This window comes from Haemorhous mexicanus, chromosome 1 (assembly GCF_027477595.1).
Source record: "Haemorhous mexicanus isolate bHaeMex1 chromosome 1, bHaeMex1.pri, whole genome shotgun sequence".
In the NCBI taxonomy this organism is placed as follows: domain Eukaryota; kingdom Metazoa; phylum Chordata; class Aves; order Passeriformes; family Fringillidae; genus Haemorhous; species Haemorhous mexicanus.
In genome coordinates this window covers 144619419-144640417 of record NC_082341.1, presented here as the reverse complement: position 1 = coordinate 144640417, position 20999 = coordinate 144619419, and the positions used below count along the sequence as shown (strand labels likewise).

General features: G+C 40.8%; 1 protein-coding gene across 1 annotated transcript; it reads right to left on the bottom strand.

The window, feature by feature from the left end:
* Window positions 1-10139: 10139 nt before the first annotated feature.
* MAL2 (mal, T cell differentiation protein 2) lies at window positions 10140-20980 on the bottom strand. The gene is made up of 5 exons (XM_059865964.1): window positions 20758-20980; window positions 18494-18664; window positions 14335-14493; window positions 11918-12004; window positions 10140-10963 (listed from the first exon to the last, which is right to left on the bottom strand). The coding sequence occupies exons 1-4, from the start codon at window positions 20890-20892 to the stop codon at window positions 11924-11926; spliced, it is 546 nt and encodes a 181-aa protein (XP_059721947.1). The 5' UTR covers window positions 20893-20980; the 3' UTR covers window positions 10140-10963; window positions 11918-11923.
* Between the last annotated feature and the right edge of the window lie 19 nt (window positions 20981-20999).

Here is a 20999-nt window from a genome sequence, read left to right as displayed (position 1 = left end):
GCCAAGCATCCTATGAGGTAAGAAAATCTATCTGACATAATTTCTTTCTTAGAAACTTTCAGTGTTGAAAGTCTTTAGACTTTGGCCTTTCACCAAAATCCACAATCCCTACCACAAAATTAGAAGATATCTAAATAAGAAGTCCCTTTCCAGGAATGACACAAACAGAAATGAATACAGTGAGAGGAAAAAATCTCCCACTGTTCAGGGTAGATTAGAAAGAATATTTCCCTTTTAAACTTATGGAGCGCTAGGAATTTGATCTTAAAGAAATTATTATTTTTCAGTTAAAATTCTCAGACCTGAGTTCTGCTCTTCCCACAACTTATTATTTCCCAGAAGTTATATTTTTCATATTTTTGCTTGGTTTCTTTGGTACTGAACAAGATGAAACCAGAAGTCTGAAGAGGAGAAAAAACTAAGACACTTATCTCTAAAGAAAGTCCTTTTCCCATTTCTGCACGTAGCAAATTTAGTAATTTACCAAAACTGCTGTAAATACAACATTTTTTTACCCAGGCAAATTCTAGCAATGTTGACCATCATTCTGTCTGGCTGAATTCTACCATATTGTTTTAGGCCACTGAATATAAAAGAATCTGTTCCTGCAAAAAAACTGCTGCAGCTTCAGTTCACATTTCCAGCTCATTTGCTTGTGGCTTTCACAGAGAGAGCTGTTTTTCTATTCTTTGGTGAAGTTTATTATACTGTGGGCAGAACATCAAAGGGGAGTGCTGGGCTGAGCTGTAGAGTGAGCCACAAGGGGCACACTGGTACACTGGAGCAGTCTAGATTTTTTCAAATGTTAAAGATAGGAAATACTTGAAATCCTTTTTTCCCCTTTCTGCTGGATGTGCTGCTCAGTACACCCTGCCCATGTCTGGAGAGAGAGAGCTGCCAGCTCCCTTCAGGACAGGTACCCTCCCTGGGGCCAGCAGCCCGGGATGGGACATGCAGGAGCATCCTTGGGCTGGCAGCAGCAGCCAGGGTGGGGATGTCCACAATTGCCACTGGAAGCAGGCTCACCTGAGCCTACATTTGGGGACAGATGTCAGCACACTGTGGGCTGTCAGAAGAGTGGAAAATCCATCCAGGCTGATAGTGGCTATGGGTACTGGTAATGACATAAGAGTCCAAGGATTTGGCCATTCTACAGCTATTAAGATTTTAACCTGCATCTTGTCAGGGATATTCTATGGCCCCTTGGTAATGGATGAGAAGGATATGATGGGAAATTGATTATCACCTGAAGTTTACTGATGACTGCCACCATGAGAACACAACACCCCTTTATTCACTACAATACAAACTGAGCATGTTTGTGTATGTTTGATGAGAGGGTGGTGTTTAAGGATCTCTTTTGACAGTGGCAGAGGTGAGTTTAAACCCTTTAGGTGAATGGGCAATAAAAAGAGCAGCCACTGAGGAAAGCTTTCATCACAGGAGGGTTATGTGAAAAGATGCAAAGGAAAGGACTTCTTCTTAGACCTTGGTTTTGGTGAAATTCTTCCCCCTCTAGCTACAGGCTTTGTTTATGTGTGTTACCAGCACAATAGCATGAGCTAGAAGGTCACTTGTCTCCCTTTGGACTTACATGACATTATTGCTAAAGCCAGCAGGCTGGAAAATGGAAAGCTTTCCAGGTCTGCCTCGCCTCCTGTTAAACACAATCCAGGCAGTTGTGCAGCCTCTCTGCTGGGAGTTATAACCCAGAGATATATGGCATCCTGTGGTTACTTGCTACCCTTTAAGGGATATTTTAATAAAGAATACTTTCTGAGGGAAGCATGTTATTGTGAACCTCTGAAACACTGAAGTTTGTCCTCTCCACCTGCCCCTTTATGCTCATATCTCTCTCAGAGAGCCATTGGTCTTATTGTCAGTTTTCCTCACCATCCTGGTGATTGCCAGGTAAAGAAAAACAAAGCAGAAGGGTTCAAAAGGAATCTTATTAATGACCAGGTTGTATGCCCAGCTGATGTGAGCTGGCACAGCTGAACAAGCCAAGACAGTTGCTCCACAGCAGCAGGAGAAGAGCTCCTCAGCTTCAGACCTCCAGGAAATTGGCACATATGCTCAGGGGAAAAGGGGTACTTTAGAGTGGTACATACTTCCCTCAGTCTGAAAAGCAAACCTCAGTCTCCTTTACTCTAGAAAAATGGCATTTAGATTGTAATTGAGAAAACATGGTCATAACAATACAAGCATTTTCCAGTGATGACCACCGAGCTGGAATTTTGTCAAAAAAGGGCAGTGTTTCTTCAGTGTCAAGGGGCCTTGTAGGTGTGAAGGCTTTAAAGATGCTAAGGCCAGAGTAGGAAGCATTGCCTATCATTAAAGAAACATAACACTTTCATTTGAAAGGCCTTTTCAATTGCTTATGATTTCCCAGGTTTTAAACCAATTCTCCATGCTGGTTGCTTATTTTCTGCTGAACTGTTTGGGAAAGGTTTCATCAAAAGTCATTCAATCCTTTCAAAAAGAGTAACTGGGAAAAACTGCTTTGCCTATAGTGAAAAAGTAATCCTGTCTCCATAGTGCCAGGCAGCTGCATGTTAGCAGGTACCTGACCGCCTCTGAGGCCCCTCACTCAACACAGAACTGTGGCATGCCCAGCAGCAGAGTGTAACTCCCTGGTTACCTGAAGTCCCACAGCCCTGCTCAAGTCATTTGGAGCATGAAATCCGTGTCTTGTGTCCTAACACAAGTGATGAGTCAGTCATAGCCTGACAACAGGGAAGACAAAAACATGACACAAGGACTGTGAGAGAGGCAGGGATGGAACATCAGCAAGGCAAATGGGACACAAAACACTACACAGAGACTGAGACTGTCTTAAAAGAAAATAAAAGAGAGGGAGGAGAGGGGATGGCTGAACCAAGTGGCATGAGGAAGTGAGAGTGTGTGTGTTTGCATGCATGAGCATGGGTGTAAAGACAGCCAATCATAGAAGAAAAGGTAATGAACTGGGGAGAAAAATAGGAAGTATCTAGGAGATAACATGGAAATGTCATTAATCTTTTTTCAGTTACTTCATACATATAATTAGTTTTGACAATTAGCTTTCAGCTTGTCACTGCTGAAAAATGTTTTTGGAGAGAGTCTGAGGAGCAGTACTGAAGGGTAAGGTAGAACCTCCTCAGCTGACTCTTTCTTGTACCTATTTACTGCTCCCAAAACTGTGTATAAGAGCATGACCTGATTTTACCTCTTGTTCTCCCATTGCCTTGTGAAGGACCAGGAGCCAACACTGTTACTCATTTGTACCAAATCAAGCAGCTCTGTTTATGCTAGGATATACAAGTTCTACCTTTTCCAAGAAATCATAATTTACCTGCCTTGATTTTCAGCTATCAGCTGGCCAATGAACTCTGCATTTTGGTGATGGAGCAAGGACTGATTGTGCAGGGGAGGCTGTATCTCACAGGGGAGCCTTGCCAAGGGGAAGAAGTCCCAAGCTGCATATCAGAGACAGCCTGTTGAGCACATAATGAGCTCCTCACCCACTGCTCTGTTTCCAGTAGTGGCAAAAAGAAATGCTCTTTAGGAAGACCATGTGAGGCTGGTTATATCCTTTTCCCTAATAAGCAGCATTCATAACTGTTGTATTAGGCATAGTAGAGGATATGCTTCTGCCTTATCCTTTTAGCATAAGGCACATTTATTTGTCTAATCCTTTTCTGAACATGCTAACACTGTCTGCCTCCACAAGCTCCTGTATTGGCAAGCTCCAGAGGTTCACCACTCACTGTGTCAGCAAATACTTTCTTTTATTTCTTCTAAACCAATCTCTTGGTAGATGCCTCAAGTGTCCCCTAGATCCCATAAAAGGTCCCTGTAAACAACAGTTACATGTTTGGTTTAACCAACATGTTCATCATTTGGTAAATCATCAATACCTCCCTCCATTGTCTCCTCCACTCCTGAGTGGAGTCTCAGGGTTTTCAGTCTTCATAAGGCAGCAGCTTCAGCACCTCAGCTATTTTTGCTGCCCTTTAAAAGAACACACCACAGGGCTTTTTGGGGTTTTGTTTGTTTGGTTTTTATGTAGCAGTAACATTACACCCTCTGTCCTGTTCCTAACAACCTTCTCATGAGTTCCAACATTTTATTGGAGTTCATTTGCCATTGCATACTGAGCTTATGATTTCAGAGAACCATCAGTAATGGCTCAGAGGTCTTTTTCCTAATAACTCTCAGTTCCAGGTCTAATGTGGATAATTTTTTCCTAGATGCACTGCCCCAGATTTATCTATATTAAAGTTCATCTGCCACCTTTCAGCCAACTCAGTTTGGTGATGTCTTCATGGCCTGCCCAGCACTTGACTGTCTAAAAAGAATCAGCCCCAAACAATGCAATGACAGTGACTCCATGGTATGAGCTCGCTCAGTTGTCATTTTATATCAGTTGACTGTTTAAATTTATAACTCCCTAGGAAAAAGTAAACCCTCCAAAACTTCCTGAAGGCTTGAAGGCTAGTTTCTATTTCTCTAACCTAGTGGAGCTACATGGATTTCAACCACAAATGGTTTATAAAAGGCAATAAAGCCAGGGAGAAGAGTGAAGAATAGTGTCTGCAGCTACTTCTTACCATCACAAAAAGGGAATTTGCATTGTATTTGTGTCCTGGGATTGTTCTTGATAAATATGAAGTTTGTAATACAACAATAAAAACAAAAGTATGAAGTCATGTACAATGCTAAGCTGTTGCTATGTCTCCTCATAATAAAAAGATGAAAAAGCAAGCCTGTTTTTTTCAGATCAATCACCTGCGTTACAGCGAGTGCCCTGACTGCAGTCCGGGGAGCTGTGTTTGCCCGGGATGAGGCTGGCAGGCTCCGCGGTGCGCGGCTCCCGGCGCTGCGGCTCCATCTGCCGGCATCACCGCCCGGGCACCCCGGGCTGCCGGCAGCGGCTCCCTCCCCTTCGCGGGGCTCCTCTTCGCAAAAGAGATACAGGAAACGCAGCATGGATCTCTTCTCCTGCTATCCTTTCAGCCAGCCTGTAACTTGATGATAAGGCAGAAGCTTTTCACCTTAGGAGCTTTATGTGGCATTGTACCTCATATACCCTGCCCAGCATTGCTGACCCTAAACCATTCACAAGTCAGTCAAGTTCTCCAAAATAATGAGATCCTACAAGTGCTGGATTTTTATCTTGAAATCTTCACACTTTCTAAGCCTGCTATGGCTACAAAGGCTATTTGTCCCTTAAGAGCAGCAGCAACATATTCCAGCAGCAATTCACCCTAGCAGCAGGATCCTTAGTAGAAATAGCAAATGACACAAGGCCAAGGAATTCGTAATTCCATTTGTTTCAAAGGTCAGCTCTACTTAGTGCTGAGGGGAAATTCTGCTCTTGCTTCCATTAGTGAAATTTCTCACTGGCAACTAGACCTCAAAAGAAGTTGCATTTATATAACTAAAAGAATAATTTGGCTTTTTGTTCACCATTAAATTTCTCTCTGAGTTAACTCTTTTTCTAAGAACATTTGCTCCAGCTAAGACTCAGGCTTGTTGTTTGAAAATGTCATTATTTTTATTCTAATTTTTATTAATTTAATTTACTGATTTTTATTTTAGGTTGGGGGATGGATCTTGGACTTGGCACAGAAACAGCTGCCACTGCTGTGGGTAGGTCAGGTGTATCTCAGATTATTCTGTACAAGTCCTCATCTTTTCAGTCCTGCAGCTCATTCTAGGTCCGTGGTGATTGCAGCCAAGGAATGAAGGTAGAAGAAAACCATTCCTGCCCTACTCTCAGCTCCTAGAGCTGGTAACAAGTTGGAAAAAGGTCATGCAAACAACTCTCTTTCTCCTCTGCTCCTGAATTTTGAGTTAAAGTATCTGGTGATGATTCACCTTTCCTCTCATTCCAACAACCCAAAGCTCCAAGTTTGCCCTACAGGTTCCCCAGGGCTTTAGATGCCAGGCCAAGGTATTAACAGTTTGAAAAACAGGTATATTCAGGAGCTAAGTGCTGGATTTGATGCCAGACTTGATACAGGAAGCAATTGCAGCCAACTACTGAGCTCTTGGGCACCTTTTCTATCCGGTAGGCCTCCCACCCCATTTCCCCTTTTGCCAAAACTCTGTATTTTATTTTGGTGGAAACACCTCAAGACTGTCTATGCCCACAAGTGCTACTGAAGAGTGAATCACACTCCAATACACCACATTAGTTTTTTTGAGTTGTCCAGCCTGTCTAGATCGTGCTGCAGCTCTCTTTTTGCTGTCCAAAAATGGGTAAGAGGCAGGGAAAAGGGAGGTGCTGCTTTAGGTCTTACAGAGGCATAGGGATACAACCTATCTGGGGTGTTCTTCTGGACCCAGGAGTCTGGAAATACTTCCAGGCCATGAAGTTTGTGAGGAGTAAGATCATTAATTACATTATTAAGTTATGCTAAAGTATGTTTTGCACTTTCAAAATAATAATAAAAAAGGCTGTGATCCCTGTTTGGGAAAAACACGAGTCAGCAAATCTTCCAGCAAATCTTCCACACTTCTATTTTATATGGAAATAAAACACTTTTTGCCTCATTAGTTTGTTTGGTAAAGCTTATTGAACCCAAACCACTTGTAACAAAGTGATGTCAAAAGCCAATCATTGGTGGGCACTGCAAGCAGAATTGCTCAAGGAGGCAACCAGATCACTGGGAAATCCCAGCACCTCTGCACAGCTGTGGGAGGTCCCAGCTCTGCAGCAGGAGGAGTGCAGAACCTTTAAGACCTCTTCCAGAGCCAAACTATTCTATGATGCTTTTCAAGCTATGCAGAGCTTTTCTCAGGTGTTTTCTCTGCTGTTTCTTGTGTCACAGCACTGGTCCAATGACAGAAACCACACCTTGCTGAGACAACCAGGAAAAGGTGTTTAGATGAGATTCAAATCTGCAGTAATTCTTTTAAGATTACTAATAATGTTGCAACCATAATCAAACCCTGTATGGATCCACTGGGTTCAGTTCTTGCTTAAGAGCCCCTCTGTAGCCAGGCACAGTAACTCTGGACATAAGTGTGTGAATATACCGTCCACAATCTCCAGAATCTTTACCAACATTTGCAATTATCCCATGCCAAGAAAGATGTTAAAACCACACCTAGACGTAACCTAGTTTAATCATTGTGTTCCCCTGAAAGGTAGCGTGACAGGTTAGCTGCCAAAACTTAGCTCAGGTTTCTGAACTGAAAGGTGCTGTGTCGTGGCAGGCTCAAGGCAGGTAGTGTTTTGTTAGTACCAAGAATTTAAGGCTCAAACATGTCACATAGCAGGAAGCATCAGAAACCTACAGATTCCTGAGGACCTTTATCCTCTCTTAAGGTGCATAGGGTAGATCAGCACCTCAAACAGGAACTCCAATTGTCTACTTACAATTGGATAACCAAAATTTGTTACAACACCCGGAAACTATGATGTTTGATCTAGGAATGCTGATTTGGCATTTTGAACCTCCCTTTGACTCATAATCCTCCACAAACAGTCATGGTACCTTTTAACCTCATGTAACTAATTGCCAGAGTAACACCACCATGACAGAGACAGGAGTGAGGTCGGGTCACGCACAGCCCACATTACAATGCTTCCTTCCAGCCCACAGTGGCAGCAGTAGAGGCTGCTGGGCAAGGCACCAAGAAACTCTCACTTGAGAAAACAGGCTTCCTCTTCCTGCTCCACAGATCTCCTGAGAGAGGCCTGTGGCAAGCAAGTTGTTCTTCAGTGTCTCTATGTCCAGGTTTCCACCTGAAAAATGGGAACAGCACTTATTTTCTTTACAGGAGCACCTTGAGGATAAATACAGTAAATTTTGAGCTGGTCAAAATAATAATGTTAGATAAACACCAAAATTGAGCAAAAGAAGGGGGGAGAAAAGAGAACAATCATGCTGAATTCAGCTTTGTAAAAAAAATTAAATACTTTCCATTTCTGTTTACTAATTTTAGTACCTAAGATTTGCTTTTTCTTCTGGTATTTTTTTCTGGTTTTCTTTATGTCTCAACAAAGACGACTGTGTCATGACCAATTGTAAAAATACAGCTAATAAATAAAGACAACATGCTCTCACTTTCAAGTTTTTCCTTTCTTAAGACTGAAAAGAGTAATGTTCTATTTGCATCTCAGTCTGAGGACTAATGGTTCACTGTTATCTTTGGACAAAAACCTGGGAAACCTTTGTGTGCAACTTGGGCAGCCTGGCAGAGGAGCATGAAATGCATCAAGATGCTTTTGTTCAAAGACCAGTTTCCCAGTGTCTAGATAAATATGGAACAAACAAGTTTTTAGTTTTAAGCTCTCTTATTTTTTGAAATTCAGATGGTGACATTATAAATGTCAAAATTCTTTAAAGTTATAAAGCAAATGCAAATCTACAACAATTAGAGGAAGTGCAACAGGAGTCAGCATTGTCATCTGGTTTTGGAAGTGAAAGAGATAACACAGGTCTAGTGATTATCCAGTGGTTTTTCTTTTATTTTTATGAAGGGCACAGATTTGAGTAGTCACTATCTTTTAAAAGTTGTGCTTTACAGCTGTGTTTTAAGGAAACACTTCACAGTAGCACAACTTTACTCACATCAGGAGTTATAACCAATATATGCAGCCACAGAAATCATGAGAATCTGAACAGACTAATCCCGTGCAGATCAATAATCCTGCAGGACCTCTGCCACTTTGGGTTATTTCCAGACATTTAGCAAGGCAGAAGCAGAGTCAGGACTTCAGTGAAGCACGTGCTGTGCATATTTTCTGCCAAAATTCTAACAAAATTTTAGCTTTCTAACATGTGCACTTTCACTTATCTTTAGAAAGAGAGTAACTGCAATAACTGGTTTTTATCTCGGCACCCTTTGAAGGAAAGTCTCCTTTGAGGCTCCTTCTCCTTATTTACCAGCAGCTACCACAAAATGCTATCCAAAACACCATGAAATATTTTCTAAGAATAGGGACCTGCATGGTACCTTAGATAGTGCTGCACTGCAGCTTCACATCAGAAAGAGATGTTTGATGAAAACACTATTAGGCATCTGTGGTCTTGTTCCTTTCACCTTAAATGAATCGAGATAAATAATCTCCCTATGTCCCCCCCACATGCCTTCCATTCTTTGATGAGGTCTAAGCTTGAGTCCTTGAAGGTCATAGGCTTGGAGGAGTTTTCTTACAAGGAAGAAAGATTTTTTAGAACCAGCGTGCACATTTTCCCTGGAATACCTATCACAAGGATTACCTATTACACTCGTATCAGTATTTGCAGTACTTGCACACATCCAGCATGCACATACCATTTCTAAGTCACACCTACTTTTTTAGCTCCCAGTATAAAGCAATAAAAAAATTAACTACTGACTTTTTTTCCTTTTTTTTTCTAAAAGAACATAACTGCATATTCCAGTTTGACTGTCCATAGATCTTTCTCAAAGTACCGCAAAACTCTGTCCTTACACAAAAATTATATCCTTTCACTTCATTTTAGCTGTGAAAGTTGTTCTTCATTACAGTAGTTTTTACCTTTATCTGTTCTCTGTCCTTTGTTTGTCTTTGATACTTAAGAGGGAAAGTTCAGTCTTTCCTCACTATGCAAACATTTCCCATGCTACACTAACCACACTCTGCTATCTGGACTTCCACAAGTAGATTAAGGGACTTGAACAGCACTCACCAATCAAGGGTTTTACACCTCAGGTTTGAACTTGGAGGTTAGATACAAATGCCAACTAAGCTTGGACGGCTCTTTAATTGACTCCATGTGAAAGATTCATACTCTGTAGGTTTAAATATGCAAAACATTAAGATCTGCCCTCCATGATCTCAGCTGGCTGCAGAGACTGCAGCTGTGGCATGCACAGTCTGTGGTGTGCAGGGCACAGAGAGGGTGCAGGGCACAGGAAAAACCAAACCGAACATCGGCATCTGTGTGAAACGCTGTAATGTTGAAACATTGACTTTTATCACCAATATCCACACAGTGTCACATGGCAAAGTAGCTGTGACACTAATTAAGTGTTATGTGAAACCAGCCCCAATGCAACTGTGCCTTCTCATGAAATCATAGCCTCAATTTTCTATGTCCAGCATCAGGTGAGTCAGAGTACCAAGGTAGTTTTTTTTAAACTTTCCAAAGACAAAATTAACAACCAGACTACTGCCATAAATATATTAAGTAACTTTAATGCTGCTTAGCATAAGTCTTTGTTATATACTTTCATCCATATACTCCAGTGTAAATGTATTTTGTACAACATGAAATATTTTAAAAAGTATATGACTAGGTAAAATGTTGAAAAAAAATTTCAATGCAAGGAGAGAATTAGGGGAAAAAAATCAGGCAGAGTGCAAAAATCTTAGAAAACAGATAAATGACAACATCCCATTGTAGTAATTCAGGATGACCAAGTGGTTCCATAGTCAGAAGGGTGCCACTCACTGCTGTGCCATCCCCAAGAACCTGCCCTGGATCAGCAGGGCACTGCTGAGGGTGGCTGCCCCTCAGAGATCCTTGTACCTGACAAGTTTGATAAAGTAACCTCCATGGCAGACACCCTTGTTGGCTCAAGGAGAGTGAGTAGGCCTGGGAATGAAGGAAATCCTGTCTTCCATTATGCAACCACTGCTGGTCTCTGCAGAATAATCAGGTGCACTGGCAAGATGTAGTGAACAAGTTGTTTTACAAATGACAGGGAGCCTCTACTGTCCCAGCTTATCTTTTTGGCACTATTCACAAAAGCAAAAATTATTTACTAGCAAAATAACAAAAGCTTCACCATGTGCAAAACAACATGAGTGTCAGGGAGCAGAGCACAATGCTAGAGTTTAGTTTTGCTAAATCAATTTTCTGTATATAATATTGCATGTCATCACACACCAGGATATCCAAGAGAGGCTCAATGAAACATCATTCGTGCGAAAAGCAAACTCCATAGTGGGCGGACCGCTTTGCATCCCACTGCTTTCAGCAAGATGTTGCACAGGCATCTGTCCAAATAAGAACACCTTTACAACACTGCAGCTTCAGAATGCAACAAATAACACACTGCAAGAATTGAGGTCAGACATTATTCACTATTTGGTAACATTCCATTCAAATGGTACTGACTCATATAATACCTAACAAATGCAGAACTTGAAGTAGCAAGAACAAAGCTGTACTCCAACAATGTTAAACAGTGCAAAAATTCCTGTTAAACAAAAATATACCATGTATATACACACACAACACAAATGCACTGTTTTGTTTTGTAGTATAAATAGATCTGATTAAGCTAAATGCCTAAAACTAATAAACGACTGATTGAAAGTCCCAGTTTTCATCTAGTATGGAACACAGTAAGCTTCAAGGCTCAGGTGACCCTAACCAGACACAGCAATAAGAGAGTATAAAAAGATTAGACTGGATGATTTTTTAAAATATTTTCTCTGTACATCAAAGTTCATAACATATATATACTGAGTTGGAATCTCAAAGTCAGCTTGGGCTCTGATCATGCAAAGGGCAGCACACAGAACACCCATGACTCTACCAGGAGCCCCAAGGCTCTGCCTGTGTGGAGTGCACTGTAACGAAGCTTACAGCCCTTAATCCCAGGGCTTAAAAAAGGGGCAGCTTTTTAGCTCTCTGTGCAGTTAACATCTTGACTTGGTTTCCATTTTCTTCCTCTTCTGGTGTAGCACTGGAGTTCTGTTGTCTGCTAATGACATATCTCTTCATCCCTAAACTCTCCAATACCTTACAATGAGTACACAGTAAAAGTAATTATCAGAAAGGGAAGAGATACAAACTTTTTTTTCTGGTAAAGAAATCCTGATTAGGGGTTACTTGCATTTAAAACAGATTTTAAGCAGGAAAAAAAAGTCTTTTTAGAATTAAATTACAGTAAAACAGACAAGTAGCACTTAATTTGATCTGAAGTGGAACATGTGGGCATTAACCTGTCTTCAGCTGTTATTTAGCCTCCATCTCCTTAATGCCAGGGCTGTGCTGCAACCATAACAAATAGCTGTTGCAAAGGCAAAAATCTAGAGAAGGAACAGAGGAAAAAAAAATGAAAAAAAAAAGTCAATCATACATTGTTCTACAATATTTTTCTATTCTAAATGAATACACGAACACAAGTGATTCAAAAGGTACCTCCTCCAATCAAAATGCTTAATAAGGTAGGATAGGTTTGGGATTGTCTGAAGTCTTCTCAGGAATTTCTTTGTTATAACCCCATTTTACTGCTACCTCATGTTACTACTTTTCACTTGCTTGAGCAGACATTTAGAAATAGAATATGAAATATAATTTCTGCATAAGTTATCATGAAAGTAAATATGTGTATGTACACTGTGTATTTCAGTTCTCTTATCTAGACTGATCAAACATCAATCTCAGATGTTTCCAACTGAATGCCTTTACCCCAGCAAACATCAAAGCAGAAATCCCTTTAAACAGCAGAACTTTTTTACTAGCAGAAACACAGAAACAACTCCCATCTGGCCTCCTTGACCAGATACTCAGCCATTAGAACAACTTTCCAGGCAATGCCAGGGAAGTTGCTCAAGAACTGAATTGGACAGATTTGAACTGAAGGTCATGCCACAATGAAAGTGAATATGTAATGTACACTTGACAGAAGACATGAGAAACTGAATTTCTTAAAAACAATTCTCATATTGTCCAGTGATAACAATGAATTCTGTCTCTTTCAATATACCAATTCAATCATCCTTTACATACAAGTGTTAATTTGACTAATTAAAGTTTTGAATAAATGCTACACCATTGTTAAAATGACCATATATATATTTCTAATCACGGTACATAAATGTCATCTTAAAAGACAGAATGTTAGCAATCTTTTTTCTTTTTGTCATGTGGCTGACAAGACTGTTTTAATGAAATATTTTATATATTCAAAATCTTCTTCTGTATGTTCTGACTTCCTAAATATACACTCCTGCAAAAAAATGCAAAGACTACATTCATCTCATTCACTGTTTTCTAGCTATTCTTAATTAAGACACTGAGGCAAGTTACAAAAGAATCTTCTACTCCTCTATCTTGACAGGAATTTGAGGGGCTTGAAGAACTGAATTCTCCCTTAAAAAAAATAGTATGGAAGCAGGGAATGGTATCTTGGAGTGCTCAGTATTCTGTTGTCAAACAAAATAACTGCAGTGACCATATATTCAGTGTGATCTGAACACACTAAACTAGGACTGAAGAGGTACCCTTAGAAGTAGAATTTAATACAGTTGCTTAGTATAAAGATCCTCTGTTAGGCTCAGCCACAGCCGGAACACCATCTCTGTCCTTGTGCCACACAGCTACCCAGGGATCAGACACCTGAGTGTGTTACAGGCAGGGGGGTGATGTGAGGAACTCTGGCCTTGGGACACTGACACACCCACTTCACCTCCTCAGGGCCTGCCTTGCCAAAGCTAAAGGCTTCTCCTTTCTATTCTGCTCTTGCAGACAGTGTGAACCTTCAACCTTCAGTTCACCTCTTTTTATCTTAAGATGAACTGAGAGTGCTCACTATGCTAAAGTCATGGTGCACAGAGCTTTAAGGACAACAGATAAGCACAGAAGGTTTGGAAGCTTAATAAATGTATACAGTTCCCTGGTGTGAAAGTCTCTGGATAAAAAATAAAGAACAGTGGTTTCAATTCTGTAAGTTAAGGCTGACACACCTCTACTCATCCCTGAAGAATCAGCCAGGATAAAAACTAAAGCCTGAGATATTTTCTGATTCAGCCATGGACACCCACATCACCAAACACATTGATTCAGTGATGATGCAACTACAGGGAGAAAAATGTATTCTGGGCTTAGGCTATCAAGAAAAGCACTCTAATAATTGCAGTAAGAGACAGCAGAGCTCTGATGTAGTAAGCACATATGGGAGATTCACAGAGATCTAGTCCAAATTTTTTTATCTCCATGGCATGTTCAGGACTATCTAAATGGTATTAAAAAAGCAACTTTGAGCACAGGTGTAAATTTCATATCTTATGCTCTGATAAAGGCTCAGTTGTTCTTTTTCTTCTAATAACTAAAACTGTTTTTACAAAATACCTTGTCTAAAAATTAAAAGCTGTAGTGATCATATATTTAAAACCCTACAGTGAAGAGTATGAACCCTACACTATACTGAAGAGTAAGTAGGTATCCATAAGCATCAGCTTACACCAATATTTTTGAATGTTCCTGGTTAGACACTACTTGCTGCTGTCAAAGGCAACTCTTCTCTCACAGCTGCTCTTTCAATTCCAGTTTGCTGTAAATTCCCAAGCTGAATGGCTGGCTACAAGTGCTTGCTACAGACTTCTGCTCCCCCAATACAAACACACAAAACACATACCGAGGCTGCTATGCTTATGTTATATTCGCGACCACTTAGAATCGTCTCTTGTGTGGTGGAGTTGAATTTGCGGGGAAAGTAATGCAGAGATGTAGTTGCTGCTTGCAGTAGAAATGCTCCAAAATAAAAGACAAAAGTAGCCCCATGGAAAATAAAATCCTAAAAAGCAAATAACAGAATCAGTCTGGACTCCAATACATATCTAATTCTTCTGATCTCAATACAAATGAAAACACTGAAACATAAAACAAGAACTAATAACACTAACTTGAGATAAGCAGTGTTAAATCCATCTGACAGCTTAACCTGGACATGTTTTCACAGCTTCTTGCAATTATAAGCAACTCACTAACATTATTAGTGATAAAGGGCAGCTCTCCCTCTCTCCAAATCTTATATTCTTTCAAATTAAGAGGCACATGCTCATCTTTATATATACATGCTGACATTTTAGACCACCTTTAAGTTAGTGGAGTCTACAGAAATCTCCCTTCAGACAGACAAAAAAGAAGACATATACAGGCCAACTTGATCACAATTCAAGCAGTACAATACAATCTTGCAGTCCCATAATCAAAGCTTCAAAAATCTTCCCTCCATGCTTTGATTTTGCTTCTCTAAATGCCCAGAAACAATTCAGCTTTGACACAACTGAAATGCCCAATGTCCCAATACAATGAGATTCAAGAACTGAGGTATTTCCACAACTCTCTCTGACTCAGCTCTACCCAATAGTCAGCTACCTGACAGTTCTTCACGATATTGTGGAATAAAATGTCCAAGACTTGTGCAGACAGGTTTTAGGATTTACTTCAAATATGCTTCTCTCCTGGCCCTCTCCAGGCAATTCCCTCCTCTATGATGAATGCTAACTGAATGTAAAGTTTAAACACCTAACTTTCATTTCTGGGTTCCATTACTGACACACATAAAAAAGGTCTGATGTCTTTGCAGGCCCTAGTTCAGAGCCTAGTGTTCCAGCAACAAGATGTAAGGCATGTTCCAGTACAGTTTTAAATATCTAAAGTATTCTTCCAACATCTCCTTCTGTTATTTCGTCTGAAAAGCTGACATTTGCAAAGCACTCAATTTTTGATCCATACAACACACACTCTGTGTCTATACCTGTCAAGGTCTGCAAGAGCCACAGAGACAATTTTTAAAACATATGCAAGTATATGTATGCTTTATGATACCTACGAGATGCAGTCCAACTCCAGCACTAATGAGTTCTTTATGGACTTTAACTTCACCTGGGAGCAATGGACTATCAGAATGCCTTGAGTGAGAACCCAGCACTTTGTGTGTGTCCAGCAGACAGCACTCGCCTGCACTAGAAATTACTGTGAGACATCCCTACCTGCTGCCTGCCTGAGAGCAGTGAGAATATGCTGCACTACCCTGTCCAGAGAAATGCATTTGCTTCAGAGATGGGAGATTTTCTTTTAATTGAAAGAATCTTCTTTTCAAACTCATTAGTTGTTCCATATTTGATTGCAGCTAAAGCTACTTAAAGCACACCCCAGCCAGTTTTGATAAGTTATGATATAAGCTGCTACTACAGTTCCCCATTCCACTTAGATCAGGACTGATTGCATACAGGAGAGATATTTTGCAGGAGAGACTCTTTCATCTCCTTCATTCTCCTGCCTAACCCTCTAATTTCCTCCTCCTGGCAGCAATTATAGTGAAGCTTTGTAGCATCAGTAAGGTTTCACATTTACATGGTTATGGTTTCTGTGACCAAAATCCCCAAGACCTTATGAGGGACCTTTTTTTGGGATTTAGTAATTGTTATCATAGTGCCTAACTCTCCCTTGCTCCCACACTTGTATAATCATTGAAACCTCATACAAAGTGCATGCAAAACACGATCAGAGCAGCATGATAATTTAGTTCACATCTAATTTTGTAAATGAGTGTGTTGTGAGTCAGGCTGTAAAGGGCAGTACTTGTCATACCATCTGCTTTAATACACTGATGTACTGAGCAATGGAGCTCCATAAGGTCCATCTTTTCCAGTGTGTACCATCTTATTTTTTTAAATATCTCTATTAGTATGAGCAGATATACTTACAGCAAAAGGTATTACTAAATCCAGGACTATCCATTTATAGTAACAAAAATAGTTTTAGTGTTTCCAGTAATTAATTGTTTATTTGCAACAGAAGGTAAAAAACCCCCAACTTGTCACAGACACAAACTAAAGAGTTTAGTGTCAACAAGTTACAAAATATTTGGTACCTGAAACTAGTGGTCAAGTGTCTTCTCTTATTTTTGTTGACAGGTGGAAGGGGCTGGGTTTCAGCTACCAAGTTAGAGATAAAATGATTCCCTCTGCATTTATTTAAGAGGTTGACTGAGTTCTGTCAGCTTTTTTTAAAGTCACAGATGCAGTTTTTATATAAGTCATGTATCCATTTCCTGATATAGAAAATTTTCCAGCAATTTTTTATATACAAGGGACAAAATTAACTTTACAACAAACTGCCAGCATCAAGTAGCCAATGCGTAACACACGCACAATTGTTAGAAGATGAAATTTGTATACATTTTCAATCTAAGGCTTTGTCCTTACCCAGCAGCTCTTAAACAGATGCATGACTGTAAACTGGCAAATAGTTTCAATGAAACCCAGGACACTATTAATTTACTTTAGTTATGCTCAAGGGCTTTGTTGCATCATAATTTGTGAGGATGTTGCAGCATAAATCCCTGTAAAGGTCTCTGTGATTGTAACTGATTATTAGTCTAATTACTGCCTGTATTGTGCTGGAAAGCTGATGCTGTATGTATGTTTATTCACGATCAAAGTGCTAAAGTTTGTTTTTTAATAGAATCCAGTCTGTTAGCACTGATGGGCTTTGATTTATCAGAGCTCCAAACTCATAAGCTTTATGATTTGCTTTAAAGAACTTTTCTTTTAAGGGCTTATCCATAAATTACCTGAACAGATAAATATCCACAGTTGCTGATACTGAAGCATGCAATTCCAGCTATGATCAAGGGAAATGTCAATAGGAAAACTAAGCTCCCCAGGAGCAAAGTGAAGGTGATCAGCAGTTACAGGCAGACATACTTCAGTGGTTTAGAAGTTGCAATCCTTTTGCAAGAATTTTTTTTGAAAATTAAAAATTCTGATCACAGTTATGCCACTTCTTACTATTCACTTCCAGTAATATAAAAGAGTGTGATATAATCTCATGCTTAACTACCTGAGTACTAAAGACTCAAAGTAAAACACAGTTAACAGTTACAAAGGAGCATGTAAATTACCAGTCAATAACCTGAGGTATCCATGTGGTTGGCAAAAACTAATACAAAAAACTTCCCTATTTTAGGAGGAAGCTATAGTCTTTGAGAACTACTGGCACAAACCATGATAATCAATTACAGCAAGACTCAGGCTCTGTTTTCAAATTTTCAAAATTCTTTGTCTTCAAAATCTCAGCAAAGAATACTTATATCTGTAGTCTCACCGAGCTTCCTCTAAGAAACATGAAGACATTAAGTCTCCTAATAAGATGTTAAGATGTTTCATAGTGCAGATTATGATGTCTTTTACCACCTAAGGTCTAGCAGCCACTGACCATTGCTGCCTCAGCTTTGAGGAATTGACCCAAAAGTCACCAGGAGACCTTCTTAGGAACTGGAAAGGACCTTCTGGGTGCTGAAGTCCAGTCTGTGCTATCTCAGACAACCACATCACACAGTATGTTCACAAATGCATCCTTTCCTTTATAATATATGATATATCTTTCTATATCCCATTATTCACAAGGTGTTACTACCACTTCTCTAATAGTCAGGAAGTATTTTCTGATTTCCAGTGCACAATAATTCCTGGCCATTTAAACCAATTTCTTGTCACACCTTGTTAAGTTATTCCTCTTCCTGCTGTTCATACATTTTATGTGCTCAGAGAGAACAAGTGTACTCCTTCAAACAGCTTCAAAAGCTCCTTCAGCCTCCATCATAAAACAGTTTCCTCTGCCACCTCTGTAACCCTATTCTTTCTTTTTCTGGTTTTGAATTCCTGTTTGAAAAACTCTGTGCTATAGCAGAAAGCCAAGTGCTAAGACTTAGGATCAACACTTCTCATTAAATAATTTTCATTTTCTAAAACAAAGGGAATCCTTAAATAAAGAAAAAATCTTACCGCCTGGTTCCAGTTGACTGCAATTCTATTTGCATAACCAAAGAGGAACACAGAGAGGAAGACAATGGACAGGCACCACGCTGTCACTGCCACAAACATTACCCATCCCTGCAGCAGTGGCAGTGGAATTTGGGTAGAGGCGACCAAAATCCAGACTATTGTTCCAAACACCTGGAAGGAAAGGAATATAGAGAATAAACTGGACAACTCTTACTCAGTCCTTTCTGCCTAAGAACTGATATCACACATTACATATCATCAGATGACTCTCATGAACCAAGAGGAAACACTTCAAAAGTACTCAGAGAGCCCAAGTCCTCCTCTCAGAAATGATAGGCACTAAGTGGTGAAAAGACATAGCCACTCTGAAATTCCTAAAAGCTCTTAAAATAGTATTGAAAATGGGATTTACAAACCCAGGTGATTTGTGTGCTGCTGCTGAAAATTTCATCCTTACTGTAATTTTGAGCAAAATATAAGAAATGTGAAAACACAGTTCTCACACATCCCTCCCTCCCCCCCCGCCCCTATATACACAAATTAGCATGAAAAGGATGTACTACTACTTTGGATTCAATCTCATACTGTTTTGCTTTGTAGTCCTAATCAGATGAGATACAGAAAGGACATAAAAAGACACCCATTTTTTCAATGTATTTGCAATACCAAACTGAAAGAGGACACAAAGTATTAAAGGAAGAGAAAAAAGCTAGAATACTTAGAATACTAAGGTGAGTTGTAAACTATGCTGTAAAGACAAGAAAATATAGAGCTTTCCAGAATCATCATAACTTGGAGCAGAATTCAGCCAATTTTCATTTCAGCAGACTCCTCACAGCAAATGAGTGGTAGGGATGCTGTGCTAGGGATGGCCTGATGGAGAATTTATGTACTCTAAGGCTTTCCTTAATCAACTCTTGGCCTAAGGAACACTACTATTCTTCCTGCAAATCCTGCCTCTTAATAAAAAAGGATAAATAGATGACAATTATGACTCACTCCAAGTATGTTTGTTTATTACAGAAAGATTGAACTTCTTAATCCAACCTGTTGAATGTCAACTAAAATCTTTTTCCAAGCACAAGTTACTTCTTTCCTGTTCAAATTCTACAGATTTACAAACCAGGAAGTCAGAGGTTACATTTTCAGATTCAGAGAGGTTTCTTTTGTATCACGGTTGGATAAGAGATACCTTTCAAAAGACGCCTGCTATAAAATTAGTTGGTTCCCCTCTGGCGTTACACTGCAGCAGCACATATGTAAAGATGCATTGCTAGTCTCAGTTCAAAGCTCCCATGGGTTTATGTATTACTGTTCAAGTTGTTCTCTAGGGTTCCTTTTTTAAAAGAACCAAACTTTCTCTAGTTTCACAAGACTGCAGGTGCAAGTCTGTTACTTGGTGACCAGAGAGTGATGGGCAGTGAGGAAGCAAAAGGGATAGCAGAAAGTGTCTGTTAAACAAAAAACAGACACGTGAAATGTTTTCAGTATTTTAAATGTGCAAACTTGCAGGGTTCCTTAAAAATAAATTTAGAACTGTACAGTAGAGACTGCTAATCTCAGCAGCCACTGCTGTGCTATTTCCCTCACCCTACACCTGTCCACTACAGCTTGGCTGTCAGATGTACAATGGGTTGGCCAACCGAATTAACCTTTTGTCCCTGCTGCCTCCGGGCCTGATTTAGTGCCCGGACTTGTGTTTCGAGTTTCGACTTGTTCCTTGATCAGGTACAATTTTACAGCTTGTGAGGTGGGATCCAGCTCACCCAGGCTGGGACACAAGCAGTATTCTGCTCTGATCATAAGAAAAAAATTAAATTAATAAAGTCAGATGAGTTCTACCAAGCTTTTTTGGTTTCTATCTCCCCCTAATCAGTGGCACTACAGAGCGTGATATCCAGCCTCAGCTCAAAGGTCCTCAGCCCTGCGTACACCAGCGAGGTCTAACACACACATGACATTGAACACACTTGTAGGAGTAACAGAGGACGCGGAACACGCGCGCAGACACAGCCCGGTGTAACTCTCCGTGGTGCCTTTTCGGGCCGGGGCAAGAGCGCGCCTCAAAGCCCTCGGCAGCTCCAAGAGCCCCGCGAAACCCATCTGCGTGCGGGCTGCCCGGCCGCGGCCCGGCCCGAGGGGAGCGAGCCGGGGCGGCCGCAGCCGCAGAGCCCCGGCCCGGCCCCGCACCTGCCCCGCTCACAAAATGGCAGGTGAGCACACGGGCAGGCCCCGGCCGCTCCCACCCGGCCCCTCGCACTCACGATCTCCAGGAAGATGACGGCTCCCGAGAAGGTGCGCAGGATCTCCAGGCCGGAGGGCAGCGTGACCCGCGGAGGCGGGAAGTAGGGAGTGGGGTTGGGAGGCGGCGGCATGGACGAGGCTCCCCTGGGCAACATGTTGCTGCGGCGGCGGCTGCTGTGCCGAGCGCGGCCAGGTGGGCGAGCAGGCGGCGGTGAGGGCGGGCGCAGGTGCGGGAGGGCCGGTCCGCGCCTCCCCCGGCCCG